The 27,336-nt window shown below is 51.7% G+C and overlaps 1 protein-coding gene across 1 annotated transcript in view; it reads left to right on the top strand.

The window, feature by feature from the left end:
* Nucleotides 1-26,712, top strand: part of SNPH (syntaphilin) — a 44,915-nt gene extending 18,203 nt beyond the window's left edge. Inside the window, 5 exon segments of the mRNA XM_070381520.1 lie at nt 16,007-16,103; nt 16,793-16,900; nt 19,192-19,241; nt 19,244-19,340; nt 22,424-26,712. Coding sequence (XP_070237621.1) covers nt 16,054-16,103; nt 16,793-16,900; nt 19,192-19,241; nt 19,244-19,340; nt 22,424-23,609 — 1,491 coding nt within the window. The 5' untranslated portion in view covers nt 16,007-16,053 and the 3' untranslated portion in view covers nt 23,610-26,712.
* The last annotated feature ends 624 nt before the right edge of the window (nt 26,713-27,336 follow it).

Here is a 27,336-nt window from a genome sequence, read left to right as displayed (position 1 = left end):
AAGCTTATCTGACACTTATCTTCTCTGTAAGGCACCTAACAGCCTTCCTGAGCTTAGGAGCACTGGACAGCACTTCAGCTCTGTACTTGCAGGCCATTTTAAATAGCAAAGTCACCCTGCAAAAAAAAAAGCACAAAACTGTTAAAACATGGCTCTAAATAGCCACAGACAGACATTTGTTTTTAAGAAATGAAACAAGCCAAGTGAAGTATGTATATTTTTAATAACTGGGTACTTCTGGTGACTCCAGTTTGAAACACTAGTTTTTTATGAGATTTTATTTTCAAAGAAAGAAAGAAAAGAAATAAGAAGGTTGCCTTGTTCCACCTGAGCTGGGAATGTGGGCATCAGGCAACTAACAGGGCTTGTAAATAAATGCTTACCAGGTACGTGAATTCACACGTATGAATTCCCACTATGGACTCCCCAGACAATGAGGATCCACTGTGACATATCTTTCACTTTTCTCTGAGGGGTGCTATTAGGATTTGGGATTGTTGACACAGCGAATTGGGTTTTCTGCGTGGGGAGATGTATCAGGTTGGCCAAAAAGGTCGTTCGGGTTTTTGTAGCAGATGTTCTGGAAAGACCTGAATGAACTTTTTGGCCAACCCAATAATCTGGAGGGGCAGCTGGGATGGTTTGAGTTCTACTCTCAGCATTACCACCTACTTACCGCCTGCCCTCATGCAAGTTTGCTGGTTTCTGGAGCCTGAGCTTCCTTGGTGGTAAAACAGAGAGAATACCCTGTAATATAAGGGTGAATTGACAGGATGAATGTGGGGCATGCAGGACAGTGCCTGGCAAGAGACTGGTTACATGGCAGCTTTCAAACTGCTGCTTTCATGCCTTCCTTTAAGATACGGGTTTTAAGAGTTCTGCCCTCAAGGCGCTGCTAGATACTACGGATATGAAGATAGATAAAACCCTGGCTTACAAAGCAATTATTCTTCAATTTAAAAAAAAATAATTTTTTTTTTAAAAACCTAGGCTTACAAATCTAGCAGGAGAGACAAGCCCACCTAAATAGGACACCATGTGTGAAAAGGACTAAAGTAACAAACTAAGTACTGTTAAACTTTTTTTTGCACCATTTGACTTGCTTCAGACCAGATCAGATCAGATCAGTCGCTCAGTCGTGTCCGACTCTTTGCGACCCCATGAATCACAGCACACCAGGCCTCCCTGTCCATCACCAACTCCTGGAGTTCCCTGAGACTCAGGTCCATCGAGTCAGTGATGCCATCCAGCCATCTCATCCTCTGTCGTCCCCTTCTCCTCTTGCCCCCAATCCCTCCCAGCATCAGAGTTTTTTCCAATGAGTCAACTCTTCACATGAGGTGGCCAAAGTACTGGAGTTTCAGCTTTAGCATCATTCCTTCCAAAGAAATCCCAGGGCTCATCTCCTTCAGAATGGACTGGTTGGATCTCCTTGCAGTCCAAGGGACTCTCAAGAGTCTTCTCCAACACCACAGTTTAAACGCATCAATTCTTCGGTGCTCAGCCTTCTTCACAGTCCAACTCTCACATCCATACATGACCACAGGAAAAACCATAGCCTTGACTAGATGAATCTTTGTTGGCAAAGTAATGTCTCTGCTTTTGAATATGCTATCTAGGTTGGTCATAACTTTTCTTCCAAGAAGTAAGCATCTTTTAATTTCATGGCTGCAGTCACCATTTGCAGTGATTTTGGAGCCCAGAAAAATAAAGTCTGACACTGTTTCCCCATCTATTTCCCATGAAGTGATGGGACCAGATGCCATGATCTTCGTTTTCTGAATGTTGAGCTTTAAGCCAACTTTTTCACTCTCCTCTTTCACTTTCATCAAGAGGCTTTTTAGTTCCTCTTCACTTTCTGCCATAAGGGTGGTGTCATCTGCATATCTGAGGTTATTGATATTTCTCCTGGCAATCTTGATTCCAGCTTGTGTTTCTTCCAGTCCAGCGTTTCTCATGATGTACTCTGCATATAAGTTAAATGAACAGGGTGACAATATACAGCTTGACATACTCCTTTTCCTATTTGGAACCAGTCTGTTGTTCCATGTCCAGTTCTAACTGTTGCTTCCTGACCTGCATATAGGTTTCTCAAGAGGCAGGTCAGGTGGTCTGGTATTCCCATCTCTTTCAGAATTTTCCACAGTTTATTGTGATCCACACAGTCAAAGGCTTTGGCATAGTCAATAAAGCAGAAATAGATGTTTTTCTGGAACTCTCTTGCTTTTTCCATGATCCAGCGGATGTCGGCAATTTGATCTCTGGTTCCTCTGCCTTTTCTAAAACCAGCTTGAACATCAGGAAGTTCATGGTTCACATATTGCTGAAGCCTGGCTTGGAGAATTTTGAGCATTACTTTACTAGCGTGTGAGATGAGTGCAATTGTGCGGTAGTTTGAGCATTCTTGAAGCCTGCTTTTACCTGGGTGGTGACATCAATCCAAGTGAATGCAGAACCACTAATTCATTCAGAAAATATTTGAGGGCGTGCGGGGTGCCAGGCACTAATCTAGATGCTGGGAACTATATAAAGAACAAAATGGGCAAATATTCTTACCTTCCTGGAGCTTGTGTTCTAGAGACAATAAGCAAAATATGTAAATGTATGAGCTGTAGCGGGACTATGGAGAAAACAAAGCAAGGGAAGAAACAGAGGGCCCCCTGAAACACAAACTATGATAATATTCCAGAGGAAGATTTTAAGGTGGGATAAAAATGTAACATATATGAATAACATTAAGAATAAGACTTCTTTTTTTTTTTGACTCAGGAATTCTTTTTTTTAGAATAAGACTTCTTAAGATTTATTTATTGTATTTTGTTGGCTGTGGTGGATCTTTGTTGCTGCACCTGGGCTTTCTCTAGTTGCCAAGAGTGGGGGCTTCTCTTTGTCGTGGTGCGTGGACTTCTCACTGCAGTGGCTTCTCTTGATCAGGGCACAGGCTCTAGGCACATAGGCTTTAATAAGTGTGGCTCATGGGCTCAGTAGTTGCAACTCATGGGGTCCAGAGCACCAACTCAGGAGTTGTGCACACACTTAGTTGCTCCCCGGCACGTGGGATCTTCCTGGATCAGGGGTTGAACATGTGTCCCCTGCATTGCAAAGCAGATTCTTAACCACTAGACCACCAGGGAAGCCCAAGAATAAGACTGTTTAGATGAATAAATAAATATTGCGTGTGGAGTGCTTTCCTTGCTAGGCATTTCACATATATAATAGCTAATTACACACATATAATTGCTAATCATGACTGTACTCATGCACAACTGTAGTTACCTCCATTTTACAGATAAGGAGACTGAGGTTTAGAGAAATAAAGTGGGATTCTCACTGTCATGAAGATAGTGGATGGTTCAGGTTTGGAATTCAGATCCAGACTTATTATCTGAGCCCAAAGTCATGTCTTTCTGTTAAATTAGTCTCTTAGCAAAGGGGAAAAGCTCATTCTGAGACAAAGGGATTTTAATATAGATGTAGATGTTTACAGAATCTCCCCTTTAAAACATTTTTAAATGCTCACTTTAGCTAAAATAAGGGGTAGAGCAGCTTCTCTGGGGCTTCCCTGGTGGCTCAGACAGTAAAGAATCTGCCTGCAATGCCAGAGACCTAGAACTGTGTTCCAATTTGAGTCAAAAGATATTGGCTACCTGGAAGCCAATACTTATTGAAGAATCCCAAGGATTCATCAATTTGGAAAAAAGAATTCTAGGTGGCTCAGATGGTAAAGAATCTGCCTGACAATACAGAAGACATAAGAGATGTGGCTTCCATCCCTGGATCAGGAAGATCCCCTGGAGAAGGAAATGGCAACCTATTCCAGTATTCTTGCCTGGAGAATTCCAAGGACAGAAGAGCCTGGCAGGCTACAGTCCCTGGGATCACAAAAGAGTCGGACACTACTGAGCAACTAACACACACACACACACACGCACACACACACACACATACACACACACACACAGCTTCTCCAGAGTAGGAAGTCTTTTGGGAACAGGGGTTTATAATTACCCACCCTCTTCCAGAAAGTGTGAGCTATTTTGGGGGCTGTCAAAAGCCTTGGATCTTGGTGAAGGCAAGAGAATTCAGCTTGAGAATGGATGTGCCATTGGAAATCAGCTGGGTAGGAGTCAGCTGCCAAGGATGGCAGGGAAGCTGGCAGCTGGAGAAAGAAGGAGGGCCTGGGAGGAGAGGTGAAGGATGCTCATGTAGGATCGGCATGGCCCCCAGGCCAAGAAACAGTTAGGTGAACCAGGCCTGTGTCTCCAAGCCCCCAGGAGCCTCCGGAAGATAGATGAGACTTGGCTTCCAACAGAAGCAACATGCCCAGAGTGATTGGTGTGATTGGAATCAGCTGGCCCACCTTCAGTCTCCTGTCCCCTGGCCCTGCATCTCACATCATGGCCTCTGGGAAGTCTTTGGTTTTATGTTTTAGGAAATGTGGCCGTTGGACTAGGTTGTCATGAAATCCAGGAGAGAGGGTGGGAGAAAAAATGCAAAACACATTGTGAGCTTCGGTGGTTCCCTGGTTTGGATACACAGAAAGAGAAGCTCTCTCTTCTCAGGTTGGGTGGGGCTATCTCCATGGAAAGGCGCTGTGGTCCTGGGCAGATCAGATCATACCTGTACATCCTTCTAGCCTTTGGTCCTTGTGTTCCATGGGTCTTTCAGTCTCATGTCAGCAGAGCATAGCACACACAGGGCAACTTGGGTGAGCTCTGAGAGAACCGTCTTTCCTTTACCCTGGGACCCTCGTTGCAGGTTCACAATGGGCAGTCCTCTATCCCTACAGCAAATCCCATGCCATAATGTTTCTTTTAGCAGTCATTTTAGGGAGATCTTTATTAGTCTGAAGAATTAGTCTGCTTCCCACTCTCCCTTAACTATAAGAATAAGAAAACTGGGCATAATTTCTCTTTTTGCTTTGGTGGACAGGAAGCTCGGAGTGGACCCTGAACCTCATTATTGCCAACATGTTTGTATGTGTGGTCAGGCTGGAGTATCCCCTTCTTCCACAGGCCTCAGTTTCAGTGTATATTTTGCTGTGTCATTTGTGAGCTGCCTTAAAGTTGGTGAGATTTCTGTCTTACCCTCGCTTTCTTTCCATGACTTCTTTACTCAAAAAGCTAACTTTTGTTCTTATTTTATCAAACTTCTCAGTTCAGCCACTCAGTCATGTCCGACTCTTTGCAACCCCATGGACTGCAGCATGCCAGGCCTCCCCGTCCATCACCAACTCCTGGAGCTTGCTCAAACTCATGTCCATCAAGTCCGTGATGCCCTCCAACCATCTCCTCTGTTGTCCCCTTCTCCTCCTGCCTTCAATTTTTCTAAGCCTCAGGGTCTTTTCCAATGAGTCACTTCTTTGCATCAGGTGGCCAAAGTACTGGAGTTTCAGCTTCAGCATCAGTCCTTCCAATGAATATTCAGGACTGATTTTCTTTAGGATTAACTAGTTTGATCTCCTTGCAGTCCAAGGGACTCTCAAGAATCTTCTCGAACACCACAGTTCAAAAGCATCAGTTCTTCACTGCTCAACTTTCTTTATACTCTCACATCCATACATGAGTACTGGAAAAACCATAACTTTGACTAGACAGACCTTTGTTGGCAAAGTAATATCTCTGCTTTTTAATATGCTGTCTAGGTTGGTCATAGCTTTTCTTCCAAGGAGCAAGCGTCCTTTAATTTCATGGCTGCAGTCACCATCCGCAGTGTTGTGGAGCCCAAGAAAACAAAGTCTGTCACTGTTTCCATTGTTTTCCCATCTATTTGCCATGAAGTGATGGGACCAGATGCCATGATCTTCGTTTTCTGAATGTTGAGTTTTAAGCCAACTTTTTCACTCTCCTCTTTCATTTTCATCAAGAGGCTCTATAGTTCTTCTTCGCTTTCTGCCATAAGGGTGGTGTCATCTGCATATCTGAGGTTATTGATATTTCTCCCGGCAATCTTGATTCCAGCTTGTGCTTCACCTAACCCAGCATTTCTCTAGCCCAAAGTGCATGATGTACTCTGCATATAAGTTAAATAAGCAGGGTGACAATATACAGCCTTGACATATTCCTTTCCCAATTTGGAACCAGACTGTTGTTCCATGTCCAGTTCTAACTGTTGCTTCTTGACCTGCATACAGATTTCTCAGGAGGCCAGTAAGGTGCTCTGATATTCCCATCTCTTGAAGAATGTTCCACAGTTTGTTGTGATCCACACAAAGGCTTTGGCATAGTCAATAAAGCAGAAATAGATGTTTTTCTGGAACTCCCTTGCTTTTTCGATGATCCAGCGGATGTTGGCAATTTGATCTCTGATTCCTCGGCCTTTTCTAAATCCAGCTTGAACATCTGGAAGTTCACGGTTCACCTACTGTTGAAGGCTGTCTTGGAGAATTTTGAGCATTACTTTGCTAGCGTGTGAGACGAGTTCAATTGTGCAATAGTTTGAGCATTATTTGGCACTGCCTTTCTTTGGATTTGGAATGAAAACTGACCTTTCCCAGTCCTATGGCCACTGCTGAGTTTTCCAAATTTGCTGGCATATTGAGTGCAGCACTTTAACAGAATCATCTTTTAGGATGCTTCTGCCTGGATTCAAATGGGGGTGTGGGGTGGAGGCCACAGTGCGGAAGCTTTGTCACTGGAGCCAGGCACTGAACTCCCAGCCCAGACTCTATCCCCTACTTGCTGGGCAACTTTAAGCAAACTGCATGCTTTTCCTGGGTTTCAGTGTCTCTCTGTAAAATGATGGGTTGTGACAAAGTCTACCCAGGATTCTAGAATTCTGTGAGGGTGTTGGCCCTTGGAGGTACTTGGGGTAAATTTAGGAGAGGTGTGGACACCGACTCAAGGATCCTGAGAACTAAGGCAGAGATCTGAAAAGAAAAGGAGAGAATCCATAGAGTCAGAGGTCCCATCCTGTGAGGCTTTAGAGCTGGAACCTCAGGCAGAGGAGGCAGCGGGGAAAGGAGCCAGGTGATGGCTTGACAGCTCTATCAGCCAGGAAGCCCAGGGAAGCATATGCTGTGTCCAAGGTCACTGGAGGGCCTCCATCTGCCAGGAGCCACTTGCCAGGCATCTGCCCAGCTGGGGCTTGCACTGGGGCCCCTCTGTCCCCCAGGCCTCCCCGTGGCTGTCTGCAGAGGGGCAGCCTTGGCACGCTGGATGGTGGAGGGATAGAAACCAGTGTTGCCCCCTACTGCCCCTCCCCATATAGGAGACCTGGCAGGCATTGCCCTGGAGAGCCAGCCCAGGGCAGTTGGCCTGGCAGAGGGTGCCAGTAATTTCAAGAGTCACCCCCATGCCTGCTGGGACTTGACATAAAGCAAAGAATAATACCTCTGAAAAAGGACAGAAGATCCCTTCAAGGTAGTGATATTCGTAGTAATGGCAAAAAATATTCTGTCTTCTGTTTGTCTAAGCACCTCCTCCGTTGCTGCATTCGTTGCCTTGGTTGGATCCTAAAGAGACAGGCAAGGTCAGGAGGGTGGCTCCCACTGAACACGTGTGGCAGCTGAGATTCAGACATGTCAAGGGCCCAAGGTCCCGTACACTGACCCTGTGATATGGCTTGGGGGGCTGAGGGTCTCTCAGTGCTGGACTCACACAGCACTTGGTCTAGAGAGCAGGGTGCAGCCAACAGCTGTTGGAAGAGTTGAACACAATGGTCCTCACAATGAGGGCTTCTCCTTTGCCCACACGGCTGATTCTTGGAGGGACGTGGAGAGACTTATGCTGGTTAGGGAGAAGACATATGAAGAATTTCTTTTTGAATAATCATTCTTGCTGGGCTAACCTCCTGTTTCTATGTCCCACTTTTTTGTCTCAGGACGTGTATTATTTTATCATCTTTTTATTGAAATATAGTTGATTTATACTATTGTGTTAGTTTCAGATGTACAGCTTAATGATTCAGTATTTTTTCCAATTATATTCCATTCTAGGTTATTAGAATGGGTATAATTCCCTGTGCTTGACAGCAGGGGTTCCCAACCTCTAGGATCTAATGCCTCAGATCTAATCTGGGGCAGAGCTGATTTAATAATAATAGAAACAAAGTGCACAGTAACTGTAATGAGCTTGAATCATCCTGAAAACCATCTCCCCACACTGGTCCATGGAAAAACTGCCTTCCATGAAACTGGTCTCTGGGGCCAAAAGGGTTGGGGATCACTGCTTTTCAGCACATCCTTGTTACTTATCTATTTTATATACAGTAGTTTGTGTCCATTAACCCCAGCCTCTAATCTGTCACTTCCCTTTCCCTCTGCCCTTTGGTAACTCCAAGTCTGTTTTCTATATCTGTGAGTATATTTCTGTTTTGTATATAGGTTCATTTGTATTATTATTTAGATTGCAGATATCAGTGATATCACAGATTTGTCCTTCTCTGACATTTCACTAAGCATAATATTCTCTAGGTCCATCCACAGTTGCAAATGGCAACATTTCATTCTTTTTACAGCCGAGTAAGATTCGTTTTATGTGTGTACGTATATATACATATACACCTTCTTAATCTAATCTTCTGTTGATGGGCACTTGCGTTGTTTTCATGTCTTGGCTCTTGTAAATGGTGCTGCTGTTGAACATTAGGGTGCCTATGTTTTTTCAAGTCACTGGTTTTTCTGGATATATACCCAGGAGTGGAATTGCTAGATCATATGGTAGTTCTATTTTCAGTTTTTTAAGGAACTTCCACACTGTTTTCCTCAGAGGCTGCCTCATTTTACACTGCCACCAAGAGTGTGTGAGGCCTCCCTTTTCTCCACCTGCGATGTCCTCCTTTTATGGAAGCATGAGGAGCACAGGATTTGGGGATGTAACCCCACATGTCTACCATGGTATTTTAGGATCTCCCAGCAAACTAGAATTTTGCTTTTTCATGCAGCATAACAATACATGTCCCAGATCTCTTGCGCTGTGAGACCTTCATGATGCAGTAGAAATGCAGGCACTTGAGACCTAGACGTCCAGGTGTGACCTTGAGTGATCTCAAAAGCTCTGCAGCTTCAGATTTCCCACGTGTCCATGGATCAGTCTCCACCTGGCCTCCCTCCACAGGGAATCTGTGAGAATCAGATGGAGTTGGGGATATTCCAAACCTTCAAAAGGGGCAGCCTCGGTCGCCGTCTCCTCCAGGCTCTCAGGGGCAGCAGGGCAGCAGCTGCCCGGACCCGGCGGCCTGAAGTCAGGTAGAACAGGGGGGCTGCTTCTGGTCCCTGTCTGGTCTCTGCTTGCAGAGCCATCCTGGGCCATTCCCTTCCCCTTCTTGGACCATGCCTGTCGTTTTATACCAGTTCATTTGAAATAAATATTATATAGATTATATTTTTTATTGATGTATAGCTACATACCATAAAATCCACACTTTTAAATGTATGATACAAAGGATTTTAGCATAGTCACAAAGTTGTATATCTGTCACTGCTTTCTAATTCTAAAGCATTTTCATCACTTCCATGCCCACTAGCAGTCATTCCCTACTCCTCCTTCCCCCAGCCCTTGGCAACCGCTAACCTGCTCTCTATCTCTATGGATTTGCCTGTTCTGGACACTTCATACAAATGGAATCACAGCGTGTGGCTTTTGGTGTCTGGCTTCTTTCATTCAGCATGAGACTGTCAAGGTTCATCCATGTTGTTGCATATATTAATACTTCACTCCTTTTTCTGACTAAATGATATTCCACCAAATGTATAAACCATACTTTTTGTCCATTCATCCTTCGATGGACATTTGATTCGGGTCATTTCCTCCTTCTGGCTGTTGTGAGCAGTGCTGCTATGGACATTTCCTATGTAAGTTTTTGTTTGAACATCTTCTATTCTTTGGGGTAAATACCCACCAGTGGAACGTCTAGGTCATTTGGTAATTCAATGTTTTACTTCTTGAAGAACTGCCAGCCTGTTTTCCACAGCAGCTGTACCATACTGTTTTACATTCCCACCAGCAACACCCAAGGGTTTCAATTTCTCTGCATCCTCACCCCTGTTTATTATCATCTGTGTTTTTGATTATAGCCATCCTAGTGGATATGAAGGAGTATCTCATCATGGAAAATATACATTACATAGATGTTTAACCTGCAAAACCGAAAAAGGAGTCTTACTTTGGACCTTCCACAGGTAGAATAGATACAAGAGGAGCCTCTCCAGGTGAAAGGGGGAAGGAGGCCTGAGCCCACAGCCCCTTGCAGTCCCAGGGGCAAGTTCTCTGGGTGGTTTGAAGACCACTGGGCTCCATGCCCTCCAAGCTCTGGGATCTGAGTGTAACCACCGGAGACTACCCAGCATAGCAGACGTCTCCACCCTCACTTCCATCCTGGTTGCCTTGAGAGCCTTCGCAGTGTGTGGCCAAGTTGTGGGTCTGCCCTATGCTGTGCTGGGGTCGCCAAAGTGAGAAGGAGTCCAGTGGCTGCCTCTGTGGCTCCAGCTCTGCAGGCAGCCTGTGTAGGAAACAAGACAGGAGACGTGCTGCTACCGCCTCCCTTTCCGTGTCCAGGAGGAAAGGTCCTGGCTTTTGCTGACAGTGTGGAGAAGCATAGTGGGTGATGAGGTTTTGAAGCCAGGGGAAGTTTACCAAACCCCTCAGCCATAAGCAGCACTCAGAGCACTAACCTGGAGATCCAGAGAGGGAGGCTGGAACACTCCCAGGCCCGTCTTCCACCTGCCGCTTCTCTCTGCATTAGCGTTCTAGGAGCACCAGGCGCTCTGCAGCTTGACAGGTGGAATGTTCTGCCTTCTGGTGTAGTCTTGGCAGAGAAAGGATTTTGCCCAAGTTCTGGTCTGTAGGTTGCATTGCTTTGCTTTCCACAGCTGGGAGAGGCTTGAGTCATCAGACACAGATTGTTCTGTTCCCTTGGATTTTTGGATAGCTTTCTTCTTTTATTGATGGCTAATTCTTTGAGGAGGGGGGGCGGAGGATAATTTATGGTACATACAGGGACTTTCACTTAGCTTAGTATATTAAATTAACCCAAATGCCTGGTTTCTCCCCCGTGACTCACTGATTGAGTAAAATGCCATCATGTCTCTCTTTGAAGAATGCAGCTTCCTAATTTTACAGATGGAGAAACTGAAACCCAGGGGTTCTAGTCATTGAAAGGGAAGAAAGCATCAATTAGGACTCTGTCATTTAATTCACAGCCCTAGAAGCAGAGAATGTTGGATCCAGAACCGTCTTGGAGACCATCTAATCCAACCACTTGGTCTATCATATGTGCCTATTTAACCCATTGTGTTACTAACTGTTGTGTGTTGATTGTGTTTATTTTTATGAAGTTCCCCAGAGGGTGGTGTTCCCTGAGTTTCAACCTAAGCCATGGCATGCTAAGTGGTCAAGAGAGTAAGTGACTGATGGAGTCCCAGGAGGAAAGGCCTGCAGGGCAGATCCTAACACAGAGTGCAGTGTATGCATGAGGACAAGGCAGGGCAGGTGCTGTCGGCTGGGCAGACGGCCTTTGCAAAGACATGGAGCAACAAACAGGGCTTTCCTCGGGGCTCAGCAAGCAGCTGAGAGCTGGCTGGACAGGGTAGAGACGAGAGGGCCTTGAATGCCATGGTCAAGAGTTTTCCCCTAGGCTGTTCTCTCCTTCTGAGATGGCCCACACTCTGTCTGTGGAGTGTGTTTCTCTCTAAATAAATCCAGTTCTTACCTAAAAAAAAAAAAAAATGAGTTATGCCCTAAGTTTTACTTAATTGGGGGCCTCTGATGAATTTCCAGGAGACCCCATGCCCTTTTCTCCATTGTTCCTGGGCTGCCCTGCATTCATTCATGCTAAATTGTGTCTGACTCTTTGAGACCCTATGGACTATAACCCACCAGGCTCCTCTGTCCATTGGATTCTCCAGGCAAGAATACTGGAGTGGGTTGCCCCTCCTCCAGGGGTCTTCCCAACCCAGAAATTGAACCCACATCTCTTATGTCTCCTGCGTTGACAGGCAGGTTCTTTACCACTAGCGCCACCTGGGAAGCCCATGCCCTGAATCAGGCCCTTCTAATTTTTTGATAACCTCCTAACCGGTCTCTCTGCCTCGATTCTTCTTCCCTTCCAGCTATGGTCCACAAACGTGCAGGACTTTCTAAAGTGCAAATCTGATCATGTCCATCCCCATTTTAAGACCCTTCCATGGCTCCCTGTTGCCCACAGGACAAGATTCTGGCTTTCGTGGCGCGGTGTGGTCTTGCCCCACCTCCTTCTGCAGCCTCACTCCCGCTGTGCCCCTGCCTCCACTAGGCCCCCTAGTTTCCCCAAGCAGCCACGCTGTTCTATTGAACTACTCACCGCCTTTGCCCAGGCTTCTCCATCCCTCCCATGTGCTTTCTCTGCCTGGTGAACCCCTGTTAACCCCTTAAGGCCCAGTGTAAATTTCCTTTTGAAGACTCTTTCCCTGACCTTCCTGAAGCCACTATTATCCCTTGAATGTTTCTCTTTCAAAGCTCACATTGCACTGCAGTTACCTACTACCCAAATCCTGGCAGTTCCCATTTTTGTGTGTTCATTGTATGGTGGGCACTGGGCTAAGCCCCCGTGCATGAATTATCCCATCTCATCCTCACAGTAACCATATGAGGAGCTTTCTGTTATACCTACAGATGATGAAGCTGAGGCTTAGAGAAAGTGGCATGACTTGCCCAAGGCAGGCAGCTAGAGGATGACAGAGCTGGGATTTGAGCCCAGATTGCTTAGACTATTTCCGACTCTTTCCATCTCCCAAGCTCCCATTGTTGGGTGTGTGAGGGACTGATGAGAGGGGTGGATCCAACAGGGTTTGTCAAGGTGTGGGCAGGATGGGGAAATGGGGCTGGGCTTACCTTGGGGTGGAGATGATGGGCGACTGTCAGCCCAGTTCCCCACATTTAGGGGTTTCCTTTCCACCTTCCATTCCAGTGGCCACCTTGGGATAGGTCTACAGGACTCCAGGCCAAGCAGTTGGCATGGCAACAAACGCCATGGCAACTTACCTCCTCTCTGGGGCTCAGAGGGAGGGAGGACCTGAGAGAGCACAGGGTGCTCACCAACACTTCTGGGCTAGATCCTGGGGAGGTGACTCCCTTTGGGCCTGGGTATCTTCTGCCCTCCCAGAGGGACTCCAGCCTGCAAGGTCTCATCCCAGCAGGGGAAATGCCACTTCCACCTCTGTCCCAGATGAATGGCTGTCTTTGGCCTCCCAGGAGACTGTCGGCTCCATCCAGGTACAAATGCCATCCCCTTGCCCCACCCCTCCCCAGGCCAGAGAGGAAGGAAGAGGGAGCAAGAGAGGAGGGAGGTGTGGGATTGGTTGCCAAGCAAGGTAGGAATGGGGACAAAGCCTTCATTGTATAAGGCCACACGCAGCTCCAAGGCAAAGCGGGCCTGGTGCCTGCCTCCCAGGACTGGAGCCTAGAGCTCCACCCAGGCTTTGCAAGCTCCTTAGCAACACTCACCAGAGCTAGCTTGGAAGAGCGAGACCTGGCCTCAGCTCTGAGTCCTGCCTCTCTGAAGGTCCTCCTGAAGGCACAGCATCCTCCCAAAAGCCAGAAGTGATGACGGGAGGATGGCCAGTGAAGCCAGGCTGACTGGGGCTAGAGGCCAGGGTCTATTGGACGTGCAGCTGTGCGACCTTGGACCCAAATGTGATAACAGATCCTGCCTCGAAGGATTTTTATTTTGAATAATGGGCCAAGGCACATAATAGCACTCAGCATGGTCACCTGGTAGCAGACAGACGAGGTCTGTCAATGACAGATGATCAAGGGGGAGATGAATTGGAGCATAGCATTGACATATATACATCCCATAAGATAGATGGCTAGTGGGAAGCTGCTGTATAGCACAAGGAGCTCAGCTCCGTGCTCTGTGACAATCTAGAGGGGTAGAATGAGGGGTGGGGGGTGGGAGGGGGTATGTGTGTGCATATAGCTGATTCACTTTGCTATATGGCAAAAACCAACCCAATATTGTAAAGCCATTATCCTCCAATTAAAAAAAGAAAAAAGACAGGTGATCCTTGAAGCCCTTGTCCACCCATGAGTAAGGACAATCAGCCCCTCCCCCATGCTCCTGGTTGAGGCCCTCCTGTGCCTAGGAGGTGTTAAGACACTGGTGGCCTCCTGGCAAGTATGAAGGAGCACCCTTGTCCCCCCAGCCCCTGTCCCACAGTTCCTCCTCTGAGGGCCAGCCCTGCGGTTCCAGGAGGCCTGCCTGGGTGGTTGAGGCATGGTGGGTGGGATGCATTGCCAAGTCAGGTCGAGCAGCTCAGATAACAGGTGGGGTGCTGGCGGCTCCTGTACCTGGCACCTGACACCTCTGGGCAGACAATGCTGGCTGTGTCCAGGCCCTCAAGGGAACAGACCATGTCTGTGTCCCAGCCAGGAAACAGGCCACCTGAGCAGCACCTTTGTCTGCTCAGGAGGCAGCCTCGCCACTGGCCAGGGTGGCCGGGATCCTCAGAGGCCCTGACGTGGGAAGGGGTGGTGCCCTGGGCAGGGGATCCGTGCTTCGTGATCCAGCCCCTCAGCATCTGGTGCTGGCCTGGCTCAGGTGTTGGCCCTGCCCCACTGGGGCAGGGACTCAGGCAGTCCCTTCCCTCTCAGATTCCTCATCTGTAAAGGGACTAATCACAGCACTTCCTCATAGGATTGTTGGGAGGAGTCGATGGCGTAATGTACGTAACGTGGTTAGCACGGGGTCTTGGCGTGGAGTAGGGCTTGGCAACGGCTTCTCTCCCAGCATGGAGGAAGGTCCAGTGCACGGTGTCCTCGGCCGAGTCCTGTAACCCAGGCGACTGTCCTTAGTCCCTGCTCTGAGTGTAGAAGGAGGGGACTGGGGTCTCTGGAGCTGGCACAGAACTAGCATGTTGGCTGCAAAGAGTCCAGGCCCATTCCCTTCCCTGGCCTTTAGGGGCTCTGGGCTGAAGCCCAGCACAGACCTCCCACAACAGCCAACACAGCCCAGCATGGGGCCTCTCCCTCCCTTAAACCTCTGTAGAGCTGCCCTCAGAACCCAAGCCCCTACCCAGGAAAGGGCCCGAGGGATCCCCAGGCAGGAGCCCAGATCTGAGTCTCCCTACCCACTTGTCAAGAGGGCCGAGGATGGATCTCCACAGGCATGGTCCCTTCCTACTGGGTCCAGCCTACAGTGATGCTCTGAATGGGTGGGGGAGTGTCTTCTTCTCCCATCTGTCTCCTTCCTCATTTGCTTTGAGCCTGTGCCCTGAGTTCCTCGTGCATCCCAAAATGAGTATGCGCATTTGCATGGATGGGCACAGGCGTGCCTGTGTGTAGCATGTGGGCAGTGGAGGTGGGGCGGGCAAGGGCTGCATGCCCTGCATTGTGGACAGGCCCCCTGAGCATGTTCACTGAGCCCTGTGCGGCACGCCTTGGAATGGCAGGGATGCGGTACCTTTTCATGTTCATGTGTATCCATATGTCTTTCTACACGTGTGCTGGTGTGTTGGTCTGTCTTGTCTCCCCTATAGACGGGAAGCCCTGAGCCTCGCACCAACAGGCACCCTGGGAAGGACGTCAAGACTAGCCCAGCCTAATCTGGGCTTCCTGGTGATGCTCCAGGAGTCCTCCAGCCTGCAGTCCCCTCCAAGGAGGAGGGTGGATTGACCAGCACAGGGGTGGGGGTCTGAGAGTCAGGGGTCCAGGGACCCTGGCTCACAGCCAGACTCAGTGCTGGGCTGAGGCAACCAGGAGGCCCTGCCCCAGTGCCAGTGTGACCTGGGGGGAGGCCTTTGCTCTTCTGGGGCACCATCCACTCATCTGAGGACACGGGGCTGGACTGATGATTTCTGGCCGTCCTGAGGCTCTGACGACCGTGATTTTAAGTTGGGTGGTGGGAGCCTGCTAAATTCACTGGTGGAGGCAGTCGTGGGCAGAGCCTGCCTGCCAGCCCCCTGCCTGGTCCCGAGTGTCCTGCTGAAGGGTGAGAGGAGAAGCCATGCCGGGCAGCGGCCCCAGCGAGAGGATGACGTGGCCGGGCCCGGCCCTCCCCACGGCCCCCCCAACCCGCCCTCTCTCCTCAGCCCCGGGGACACCGCCCATCCCGCCCCTCACCCGGACCCGCAGCCTCATGGCCATGTCCCTGCCAGGTGGTAGACGGGCCTCTGGTGGATCCCGCAGGTGAGTCTCCCCCTTGCCCGGAGTCTTGGCCTCTGAAAGTGGGGGGAGGGGGTCTCTGCCTCCAGTCCACCACCCACTTGTCTTGGAGCAAGTCATTGCCCCCATTTTTCCCGTCTTTAAAATGGGCTTGCTGACACTTGCCTCAGGAACTATTTAAGGGCTCAGATGACACTGTGGATAGAAAAGTTCTCTGAAGACTTAAACCACTGGATCCTTCCCATCATTAATATTGTTGTTCCATCCTCACAAAGACAGCATGTAGCCTTCCACCCGGGCTCACCCAGACTCCACGCATGCCCCTCCTCCTGCCCCTATGCCTGCCTGCCCGGTCCTCTCCACCTCTGTCTCAATTCACACAGGGCCCTTTCCCTCTGGGCTTGAGGGACCCTGGACGTTGAGGACCCTCGCTAGGGGTAGCTGGGCCCCACCCTTGGCCCACAGCCCTGCTCAGCCTCCGCCTCTGTCCTGGGGAGCCAGGAGGACCTGCCTCCTGGTTTTCCATCTTCATTTGCACTGTCTGTTCTGTCACCCCTGTCTGTTCTGTCCCCCCACTCTCCCCTCTGCTTCTCTCCCCGGCGGTGACCCCAAAGTGGGGGCCCTCTGGGCCGCAGCGGCCTGGCGGTGTTCGCCCAGTGTCCGCAGCTGCCCACCAGCCAGAACGAGCACCTGCCTCTTCTCCCTGCCTCCAGGCGCACCTCTCCACCCGTGAGTGTGCGGGATGCCTACGGCACCTCTTCTCTCAGTAGCAGCAGCAACTCAGGCTCCTGCAAGGGCAGTGACAGCAGCCCCACGCCCAGGTAACCAGCCCCTCCCTCTGCCTCCCAGCTGGCGGGGAACCTGAACGCCTTGGGGCCTGGGGGGTGTGGGTGTTCTAACCATCCCCAACTCTAGCACACTCCCTGGCTGTGTGACCTTGAGAAAGTCCCTTCTCTCTGAGCCTCAGTTTCCCATCTGTAAGATGGATATGATCATACCCAGCTACACATAACCAAAGACAGTGGCTGAGACAAACTAGGGGTGATGCTTTCAGAACAAGGGGCCAGAAGTGGGCGACTCCCTAAAGTGTCGAGGACCCCACCTCCACCATCCTTGGTGTACAGCTGGCTCTGACACCTTCAGGCATCAGGTCCACGTCCAAGGAAGAAGAAGGCAGAAGGCCAACCCCCACTCCCCTCTACGCCAGGCTGTTTTTTCTGAGACAGGACACGTTCCCCAGTAAATTCTGTCTACACTGTGCTGGCAGGTGCCAGGTGTGACTGACTGGCTTCAGGGAGGGTTAGTGGTTCCACGTGCAGGGCCACCTAAGCAAAATGGGAGTTCTGTTGGGGAGAAGGCAGGAAGCTGTGAGTTGAGGAGGCTAGGCTGTGGTCTGCTGGTGGGATAGGGGTGCTCCTGACCCCTGGATGAAAGCCTTGGCCCTCCCGCCTCCTCTGGGTGGGAATTCCTCCTCCTTGGCACTGGTGGGAGCTGGGTGTGCTCACCACACATGCACATCTGCACCACCCCACGTGGGGGAGTGTGGCTGCTGGGAGCAGTGCATGTCCAGCCTGCCTCCACGTCAGGGTACAGCTATGAACAGGTCGATGTTATGAACAGTCGATGCACATCTGGGCTCCCATGTGCCTCTAGAACATGAGTGGGCATGTGCAGATGGGAAGGATTGACCTGCATTTGTGTGAATGTGTGTCCTAGAATAGTGTCCTAGAATAGTTGACCCTGGTCCAACAGGGGGGTTGGGGCACTGATCCCTTGTGCAGTTGAAAATCCACATATCACGTTTGGCTGCCCCAAAACGTAACTGCCTACTGTCAAGCAGAAGCCTTTATAACATAATCAGTTGACTGGCACATATTTGGTGTGTTATATGTACTATCAACAATATGCTTACAATACAGTAAACTAGAGAAAACAAAATGTTAAGAAAATTATAAGCACAAGAGAATATGTTTACAGCACTGTATATATTGACACGGTATGTTTACATTGTTTCTAAGATGAATCACCTGTCAGGACGTCAGTATTGTCTTATATGACACAAAGCGCTGTAGGGATTATATGCATCACTAAGACTAGACATCAAAAATGAAAAGATCATGTGAAAAAGAAATTCATATTTACTTACAGGTATAATGATGCATGTATTGATAACAATACACATTGATAACAAAGAAGCAGCAATACGATTGCTTCAGGGTAGCCTAGCCTATCTAATGAATGAATCATTATAAAAATTTATGGCATACAGTATTACAGTCATATTCATAATATGGTATGAGAAACATTGTTACATTTGTCTAAAAACCACTTACAGTGATGACAGACTGATAGGCAGTTTCTCCAATTACCAGAGAAAGGCCTACTGTAGGGTAATGTGATCCTCCGAAGGCACAGCTGTAGAACAGTGAGAAAACTTACACACCATTAATTTTATATTAACTATCACCCACCTTATGCCAGGGAAATGACAGGCTACCACTTCGGTACCTGCCTTACACAGAATGAACGTTTAGGCGATGGTCACGACGACGACACAGAGCCAGCTCATATGGTTCTTGCGGTACAGTGATTAGATTTGCACACCCAGTCACTCACGTATACAACGGATAAGTCCTTGCCCACCAGGCAAGCCCCGGGATAATTACATGGAGAGAGACAGGCTTCTCCCTGTCTCAGCTTTATTCTCTGGGATGGGAGACTCAGCCCTGGGCTGCAGCGCAAGCCCTGGGTGGTACCAGGCTTGTCCACATGCTTTGTGATGTATCTCCCCACCCCGAGCTAGAGGAGCCCTGACCTCCCCACCTCGACGCTATGCTCTTGCCTCAAAGAACCTTAATAAAACCTACCTTCCAGAAGGGCCGGGTGTTCTCATGCCCACAGGGGCACAGGGGGAGGCCTGGCCTGCAAGGCGCTGGAGGCGGGGAGGGGGGGCCGGGCACCAGAGGGGAGTGAGGCACCGGGATGGGTGGGCGGGGCTCCAGGGTGAGTGGGCGGGGCACCAGGATGGGTGGACGGGGCTCCCTCTCTCCTGGAGGCCCAGCGCATCGCCAGGCCCCTTCCTCGCTCCCCGCTGACGAGCGCCCCCTGGCAGGCGCTCCATGAAGTACACGCTGTGCAGTGACAACCATGGCATCAAGCCCCCACCCCGGAGCAGTACTTGACGCCCCTGCAGCAGAAGGAGGTGTGCATCCGGCACCTGAAGGCCCGGCTGAAGGACACGCAGGACCGGCTCCAGGACCGGTGAGCAGGAGGCCAGGGCCCGTGGCATCTCTGGGAGGAAGGAGTGGCTGGGGGCTCCTCTCTCCCGCAAAACCCCACCCGTCCCTTCCCTCCCTCAGCTGCTCCTTGAAGCTTCAGGTGGCTGCTTAGGACCAGGCCGAAAGCAGTTTCCCCGGCCTCCCCGCTTTCCCTCTCACTCCAAGGCAGTGCTCTCTCGGTCGGAGCCTGGCAGCCCCTTTTGGCCACTTCTCGTGCCCTGGCTCCTTTCTACCTGGGGAGTAGGAGCCCAGGGCATTCTTCCCGGCTGACCTGCCCATCGTGGGGCGGGGAGGTTGGAGGGGGGGCCGCGGGGGCGGGGGGGGGGAGAAACAACCTGTTAACCCTCCTTGGCCTCCTCCCAGGGGGTCACCAGGGGCTCCTGACCTACCGTTCAGGCCCAGGTGCCTTCTTCCTCATTCATTGCGAGGAACCTTTCTCTGAACGCCCACCCAGCCCAGGGGTCTTCCAGGAGACTCCGTGAGCCTGTCTGAGCTCATTCTCCAGACCTGAGGGCCAGTCCTGACCCTCCCAGCCTTCACCTTTCCAGGCTGGTGGCTTCATCTTTATGATGGAAGCTTCAGGGCTGCCCTCTGACCTTTGCATCATCTACCCATCTTCTCCAAACTGTATGGATTCAGATACACAGCTAACTGTGAGCTGGACAAGGTGCTGTGCAGGGCACTGGGGGTCAGGGCACCATGACTACGGCTTCCTTCATCTTTTCTTTTTTTAATAGGACAATTTTATTGAGATATAATTCACGTACTATACAATTCACTTATCTAAAGTAAACAATTCGGTGGTTTTTTAGTATATTCACAGAATGGTGCAACCATCAAGAGTATCTAATTCTAGAATGTTTCCATCACTCCAGAAAGAAACCCTGTTCCCAGTAGCAATCATGCTCCCATTTCTCCCCCAAGAACCCCATCCTTGGCAGCCACTAATCTTTCTCCCTCTGTGAATGTGTCTATTATACATATACATACATACATACATATCTATCTATCTATATATATATATATATATAAGTAAGTAAGACCACATCTTTCTTGACCAGAGCTCTGCCAAGTACCCCATTCAGTCTGTATTTGTTGTGGTTTGGAACTTGAGGAGGTCACAGGCAGCATTCTGTGGGACTCCTTGTCTGCAGAGCCAGGATTTCTATTTCCCATTTTCTTCTCAGTGATGCCCTGGGTCTGCTTGGCCCTTTGCTCTGCTGTCCTCAGGGAGCAGACAGCCCATTTCCCTCTTGCCTTTCCAGGACTGCCCTGTGGCTCAGAGCAGGCCACCTGCCCTGTGTGGTTTGGGCAGGATGCCCTGCTTTGGACATGCCTGCACCTCGGCTCCTCAGCCTCTCCACCCACGACTTGTGCGGTAACTTGGCCGCTCTCTACTTACTGTATTGTCACCCTCCACACACACTGTGAACAGTGATGCTCTCATTCCCGCAGTAGCCTGCCTGCTCCTCAAAGATGGCTTTACCCTCTGTGCTTTCATACACTGTATCCCCACTTCCAAGACGCCCTTTTTCCCCATCTCACTTCCTTGGCAAATTTATCCTTCAAGACCCAGTTCAAATATAACATCCCACAGACCACCTGAGACCGAGACAGGGCTGGGAAGCCACAGCTCTGGGGTCCTGCCAGCTCCAAGGAGGAGTAGGCCCAGCCCAGCTGATCACGCCCAGTCCCTTCTTCCAAACTCACCCTTCCTCCCAGGGCTCAGCGTCAGTGAGCAGTATTACCCTAGAGTGAGCCCTCCACCGCAAGGCAGGAGGAGTGGACAGTCTTCTCCGCACCTGTGGGGGCTCTGAGCCCCTGCAGGTCCCCGCTGCCACCCCACTTCCATCGCCAAGCTGTGCCCTGCTGGGCAGCCCTTCCTTCCCTTCTGCCCCTTCCAGTTGATGCCACTGCTGATCAGCCTGCAGCCCCCCAGGGCCCAGGCCCTTCAGTGTTTTGTGGAGTGAAATTCCTGGGCCCATTTCCTGAATTTCTAATCTGCCTTTGAAAAGAGCACGATGCTGGATCTGGGTTGGTCACTCTGCTGGCCTTATAAACCCCAAAGCGACGGATATGCCATTTGGATTTTATTTATGTGAATGGAGGGTTTGGGATGAGTGTCTGCGTGCAGGTTGAGTTCAGTTCCATGAAAGATTTTCCTCCTTTCTTACTGCTTTTAGCTCATCCTGATGAGTTTCACCCTGGCTTTACCTCTGGGCTAGATGGCATCATTTCCTACTTCACCTCCCTCCCCTGCACTGCCCCCCAGATTCATCTAAGCCTCAGGGATTTTAAAGGCCTGAGAGTTTCTGGCGGAGACTCTTCCGACAGTCCATGTTGCCTGCTCTTGCCTCTCCTCTTGGGAGTAGCTCTGTGCCTTTTTCAGCAATCTTCTGGGCCTCTCCTCTGGACAGTACTTACAAGAAGGACACATCTAGCACAGATAAGACAGCCACTCTGTTCTCATCACTCTCCTCGGACTCATCCACCACTTCTCACCCCTCCCCTGGAGGGAAGATGTAACATTATCAGCTACATTCACGGCAGTAATTTCTCTCATAAAAACAAAGTGGTTTGTCACCCTCTCCCCGCAGTCTCTGGCCAGATAACCCTCCACTGAAAATTTCCAGCACCGGCTTTTGTAGGAGGCCACATCCCTCTGGGCAGAGCAGAGATTTTAGGTTTCGTTTTTGTTGTTTTATGTTAAGAGTTTTAAATGGATGTATTAAGTTTTACAGCAATTGCATTTTTAACTAAGGTCTTCATCATCGACTCTCTTCTTTGGGTAGTGGAGGTAAAAGTGGGCGGTCGTCGGCATTTCGGCTCTAGGGGGTGGGAATGCGATGGTGGCTTCTTGTCCCCAAGGAAGGGGCTCCTCTGTCCTGACCCCTCACCCCTCTCCCACCCCCACTGCTTCCCAGTGGAATAAAGAGGATGAGGAAGACGGCATCGAGTCGTTCCTTTGTTTTTAGTGCTTTTTGTCCTTGGGGACAGCCCCCTCCTTGCCGGTCCTTAATGGAGTGCCCGGCCAGGTGATGAGTGCGGTGTCTCATCCGCTCACAGGGACACAGAGATCGATGACCTGAAGACGCAGCTGTCGCGCATGCAGGAGGACTGGATTGAGGAGGAATGCCACCGCGTGGAGGCCCAGCTGGCCCTGAAGGAGGCCCGCAAGGAGATCAAGCAGCTCAAGCAGGTCATCGACACCGTCAAGAACAACCTGATCGACAAGGACAAGGGGCTGCAGAAGTACTTCGTGGACATCAACATCCAGAACAAGAAGCTGGAGACGCTGCTGCACAGCATGGAAGTGGCCCAGAACGGCTTGGCCAAGGAGGACGGTGCGGGCGAGTCGGCTGGCGGCTCCCCGGCCCGCTCTCTCACCCGCAGCTCCACCTACACCAAGCTGAGCGACCCTGCTGTCTGCGGCGACCGCCCGCCCGGGGACCACCCTGGGACCTCGGCCGAGGATGGGGTCGACAGTGGCTTCGCGGCCAACGATGACACCCTGAGCCGGACGGAGGCGTTGGAGGCCAGCAGCCTGCTGTCGTCAGGGGTGGACTGCGGCCCCGAGGAGCCCTCGTCTCTACACAGCTCCTTCAGCCTGGGGCCCCGCTTCCCCGCCAGCAACACCTATGAGAAGCTGCTGTGTGGCACGGAGGCCGGAGTGCAGGCCAGCTGCATGCAGGAGCGCGCCATCCAGACAGACTTCGTGCCATCCCAGCCTGACCTGGACACCATCCTGGAGAAAGTGACCCAGGCCCAAGTCTGCGGGATGGTCCCCGAGTCAGGGGACAGGCGCCTGGAGCCGGATCCCCACCCTCCGGGGCCCAGAGACCCCAACTCTGCAGTGGTGGTGACGGTGGGGGACGAGCTGGAGGCCCCGGAGCCCATCACCTGGGGGCCCACCCCACACCACCCTGGTGCCCACCCAAACCCCAGCCCGTCGGTGAGCGTGGCATGCCCTGTGGAAGAGGAGGAGGAGGCAGCCACGGCCGAGAAGGAGCCCAAGAGCTACTGGAGCCGCCACTATATCGTGGATCTGCTGGCCGTGGTGGTGCCCGCCGTGCCCACAGTGGCCTGGCTCTGCCGCTCCCAGCGGCGCCAGGGCCAGCCCATTTACAACATCAGCTCCCTGCTGCGGGGCTGCTGCACGGTGGCCTTGCACTCCATCCGCAGGATCAGCTGCCGCTCGCTGAGCCATCAGGGCCCGACCGGCACGACCACTGGAGGCAGCTCCCAGCTCTGAGGAGGGCCGGCCTGGGCAGAGGCTCCCACAGCCCAACTACTGATTGTAGGGGTGCCGCCCTCCCTCTCACACCTTCCCCTGGGGCATCATCTTATTTCTTTAGTTTGGGGTTTGGAGGTGGCTTTTTCAGGATAATAACCGTATCAGAGGCTGGGAGTGAAGGTTGGGGGAAGGTGTCCGAAAACTGCAACAGGAGAGAAGGGCAGAGAGACCGACAGCCGGGAGGCCCACTGATCAGACACACTGCAGAGAGAGAAAGTGGTGAGGCCCCCACCCCAGCCCCCCTGCCCACCAGGCCCCCCACACAGGGCAGCCGCTGCTCAGGAAGTCTCCCGTGTGATGATCTGGGGAGGCCAGCCTTGACTTGTCAGCCCGGCCTCCTCATCCCCTGCCCCCAGGTCCTGTCTGTTTCCCTGTGTACGCCAGGCCTTGTCTCCCAAGCCACCCCTTGCCCTCAGCCCAGGCTTCTGGGCCAGTATTATCTCCTCAGATGGAGGCAGCTGTGACCCAAAGTACAGGCAGGGGACTGGGACTCAGAGCAGGTCTGGAACGACTTGGCCTGTGCTGAGCTCCAGCCTCTTCAGACTTCTCCCCACTTGGGATTTGGGAGCACAATCAGGCCACGGGCTGGAGGAAAGATGGTGATGGGCAAGAGGTGGCAGAGGGCAGTGTGGGTCCCCTGTCTATCTGTTCATCTCAGACCTTCCCCACCTCACTTTTCCTCTTGGAGTTTCTGACGGTGTCAGGTCATTCTTCTGTGAGAGCCAGACTGGCCTGAGCCCCAGCTCCCATCTGGAGACTCTGCCAGCACAAAAGGAGGAGATGGGGCTGGCAGCTCAAGGAGGCTCCTCCAGCCTCTGAGATGAGGCCTTGCAGCCTGGGAGGCAGGGCTGGGCTCAGCAACCCCAGCTGGTTTCACTCCAGCCTCTGGAGCTCACCCAGGTTTCGCCAGAGACCTTAGGACCAACTTCTGCTTTGCACTATGTTCATTTTGGGGCTTGGTTCTCATGCATCTCGGGATCTCCCCTGAGGTGGCTGCTTGCTTTCTAGGATGAGGGTTCCTAAATCTTACACCTATCTGCCTCTGGAGGAATATCCAGCAGGGTGAATGGCAAGATGAGGTGCTGAAGCCGTAATGTCCGTCCAGGCCAAAGCAGGGTGCTCTGGGATGTTTCCTAGGTGGGAGTGGAGTGGGGCTGCCAGCCCAAGCCCAGTCAACCTGGAAAGGTTCACTGGCACCCCCCTCCTTCCCTGGGACCACGTCTGGGTCCCCCAGCAAAGCTGCTGACACTTTATTAACATTCTTATTTTACAGAGTAAACCCATTCCTCTTCCCCTTCAGGGCGTATACCTGTCTGCTCACCCCACCCACTCCTCAGAGTTACGCCCTACATTGGAGCAGGGGTGGGGAGCATTGCTGGGACCCTGTGTCTTACTCAGCCTTCTGGCCTAGGGGGGCCCTCTGGTTCCGTCAAGGTGGCTTGCCCACCCCGCTGTTTCAGCAGCTGTCACCTGACTCGTGGACTCTGCCCTTCTTCTCTGTGCCTCCGCTGGTGCGGGGGACGCCTGCATGCTGGGGGTGGGCAGCCAGCCTAGCCACCAGCTGGGGGGAGAGCCCCTCAGCCACGTGCTTTGCGCCTCCGAAGCCCCCCTGTCCTCACTCCAGGCCTCAGACCTGCCATCCTTGTGGAGCTCCCCCCGATCCCAGCCGAACCAAACCTGAACTCTGGGGGCAGGGCTGGGCTGCCCCACGGGACCCAGGGGTCATGACGTGGAGGGGCAGTGGACATCCCCCATCCAAAGCCAAGCCGAGACTGGCCATGGACCCCGCCTCGTGCCGTGTACTCACGGAGCTGCGCAGTGTCTCCTTAGAAATAGTCAAAAGCTTTGCCGAGAAAATAAAGATATGACTATATTTGACAACATAAAATCTATATATTTTTCACCCCTGGAATCTAGCCGAGCTGCATAGCCCCTCTGCTCCTGTCTGCGTCTTGCTGTCTGTGGCCTTCCTACTGTGTCTTGTGTTTTGGTGGACGTGGTCAGGGCCGGGCCGTGGTCCGCTCTGTCCCTAATTCTGAACAAGCCCCTCGGGAAGAGTGTGGACTCAGGTCTGTGGACAAGGTGAGAGGAACTGGTGCCACCCTGTACTCTTGCTCTGGCCTGAGACCTGCCTGCCTGGTCAGAGGGGCCCCAGCCCACTCCGGGTCCTCTCTTTTGTGGGGTCTGGTGGGACCTTCGACAGGCTTTGTCTCTTGTCAATGGAGGAGGCGACTCTTTGGCCCAAGCCCGGGACAGGCGCTGGGACCGTGTCAGCCAGGCTCCAGCTCGTGCCTGTGTGCGTGTGTGTGTTCGGGATCCCGCATCTATGCAAAAGGGGCAGAGCTGCCTGGGAGGCTCCAGCGGTAAGAAGCAGCGGCCCGCCGGCTCAGGCTCCAAGCCCAGACTGCAGGGTCCAGAATGTGGGGCTGGAGGCAAGGCCAGGGCTCCGGAGCCTCCCACTGAGTGCTCATCCTCCAAGGCTCCCCTTTTCCTTCCTGCTTAATACCTCCTCCTGTTGGGCTGTGACCTTCTCTCCTGCCCTCCGCTTCTAGAGCAGAAATCTCTGGGGTCTCCCCTCTCCCCAGCCTCTGGCTGGAGCTGATTAGATCCTGAGCAACACTGTTCTCAGGAATCACCTTGTGGAACTGCTGGTCCCTTGGAGCCCCGCTGCCAGAATTGGCTTCCCCTCAGTTGTGGGGTCCAGGCCAGAGTTGGCCAGGCTACTCCTCTGGTCCAGGCTCAAGCAGGAATCAGAGTCAGGGGCAGTACTCTGCTCAGAGAGCTGGCCTCAAGTGAAGTTTATTCCAAATATCTCCCAAGGGGATAACTTAGCTTTTCAATGAACACAGTTCCCAGTCACCAGTAGCACCGGCGTACCTGGTAGCGCCTTGCTGGGGGGCGGTGCAGGGGGCAAGTGACAAAATTCTGGGGTAGAGGCCTACGGAGGGGCCTCTGCCCAGTAAACTCATGACCCCTCTGTGACCTAGGGGTCAGTACAAACAAGTCATAGTGCACTGTTAAATTCAGCCATGCCCTTGACAGAGAATTCAGGGGATACAGGAAGGGGGTGGGAGGTGGGGAGGGGTCTTCACTTTTGTCTCCTTTGTCCTATTGATCTGACAGAGTTGTACCTACAGCAGAACAGCTCTGGATTAAAGCATGAAAACACAATCAGATCCATCGCCTGTTTTCTTTATATTGTGTCTTTTGGGGCAGTGAGGGGAATGAAGGGGGCTCACGCTGTCCCCACCTGCATGGGAGTCAAAACTCACACCCTGGAAAGAGCTGAGGGGGCAGAGATCTTTCCTGAGGTAGAGGGGACCTGAGAGCTGCAAGCTGGCTCAGCTCTACCGTGCGTCATTTGGGGGTCACTTGGCACCCCCTCGGTGTCAGTCCCATTGGGCCCTGAGAGTGCACCTATTCCATCCTCTCCAGCACCCCCGAGGTGATTCTCACACCTACAGATGCAGAAGCCAGCTGGAGTCACTGAGCAGGGGGCGCTCTAAAGCTAGTGCCCCCCTCCAGAGCCCACACTGTCCCCCACCACCACCCAGCCATCCCAGCCTCACACCAACAGGCAGCATGTGACGCTGGCCAAGCCAAGCCAAGCCATGCTGTCAAAGGCAACACATAGAAAAGGCCTCGGTCTCACCACTGCTTAAAAGACAACCAACACTGGTGCGTC

The sequence above is a fragment of the Bos mutus genome, chromosome 13 (assembly GCF_027580195.1).
Source record: "Bos mutus isolate GX-2022 chromosome 13, NWIPB_WYAK_1.1, whole genome shotgun sequence".
NCBI classification, from domain to species: domain Eukaryota; kingdom Metazoa; phylum Chordata; class Mammalia; order Artiodactyla; family Bovidae; genus Bos; species Bos mutus.
This window is presented reverse-complemented; position numbering and strand designations above follow the sequence as displayed.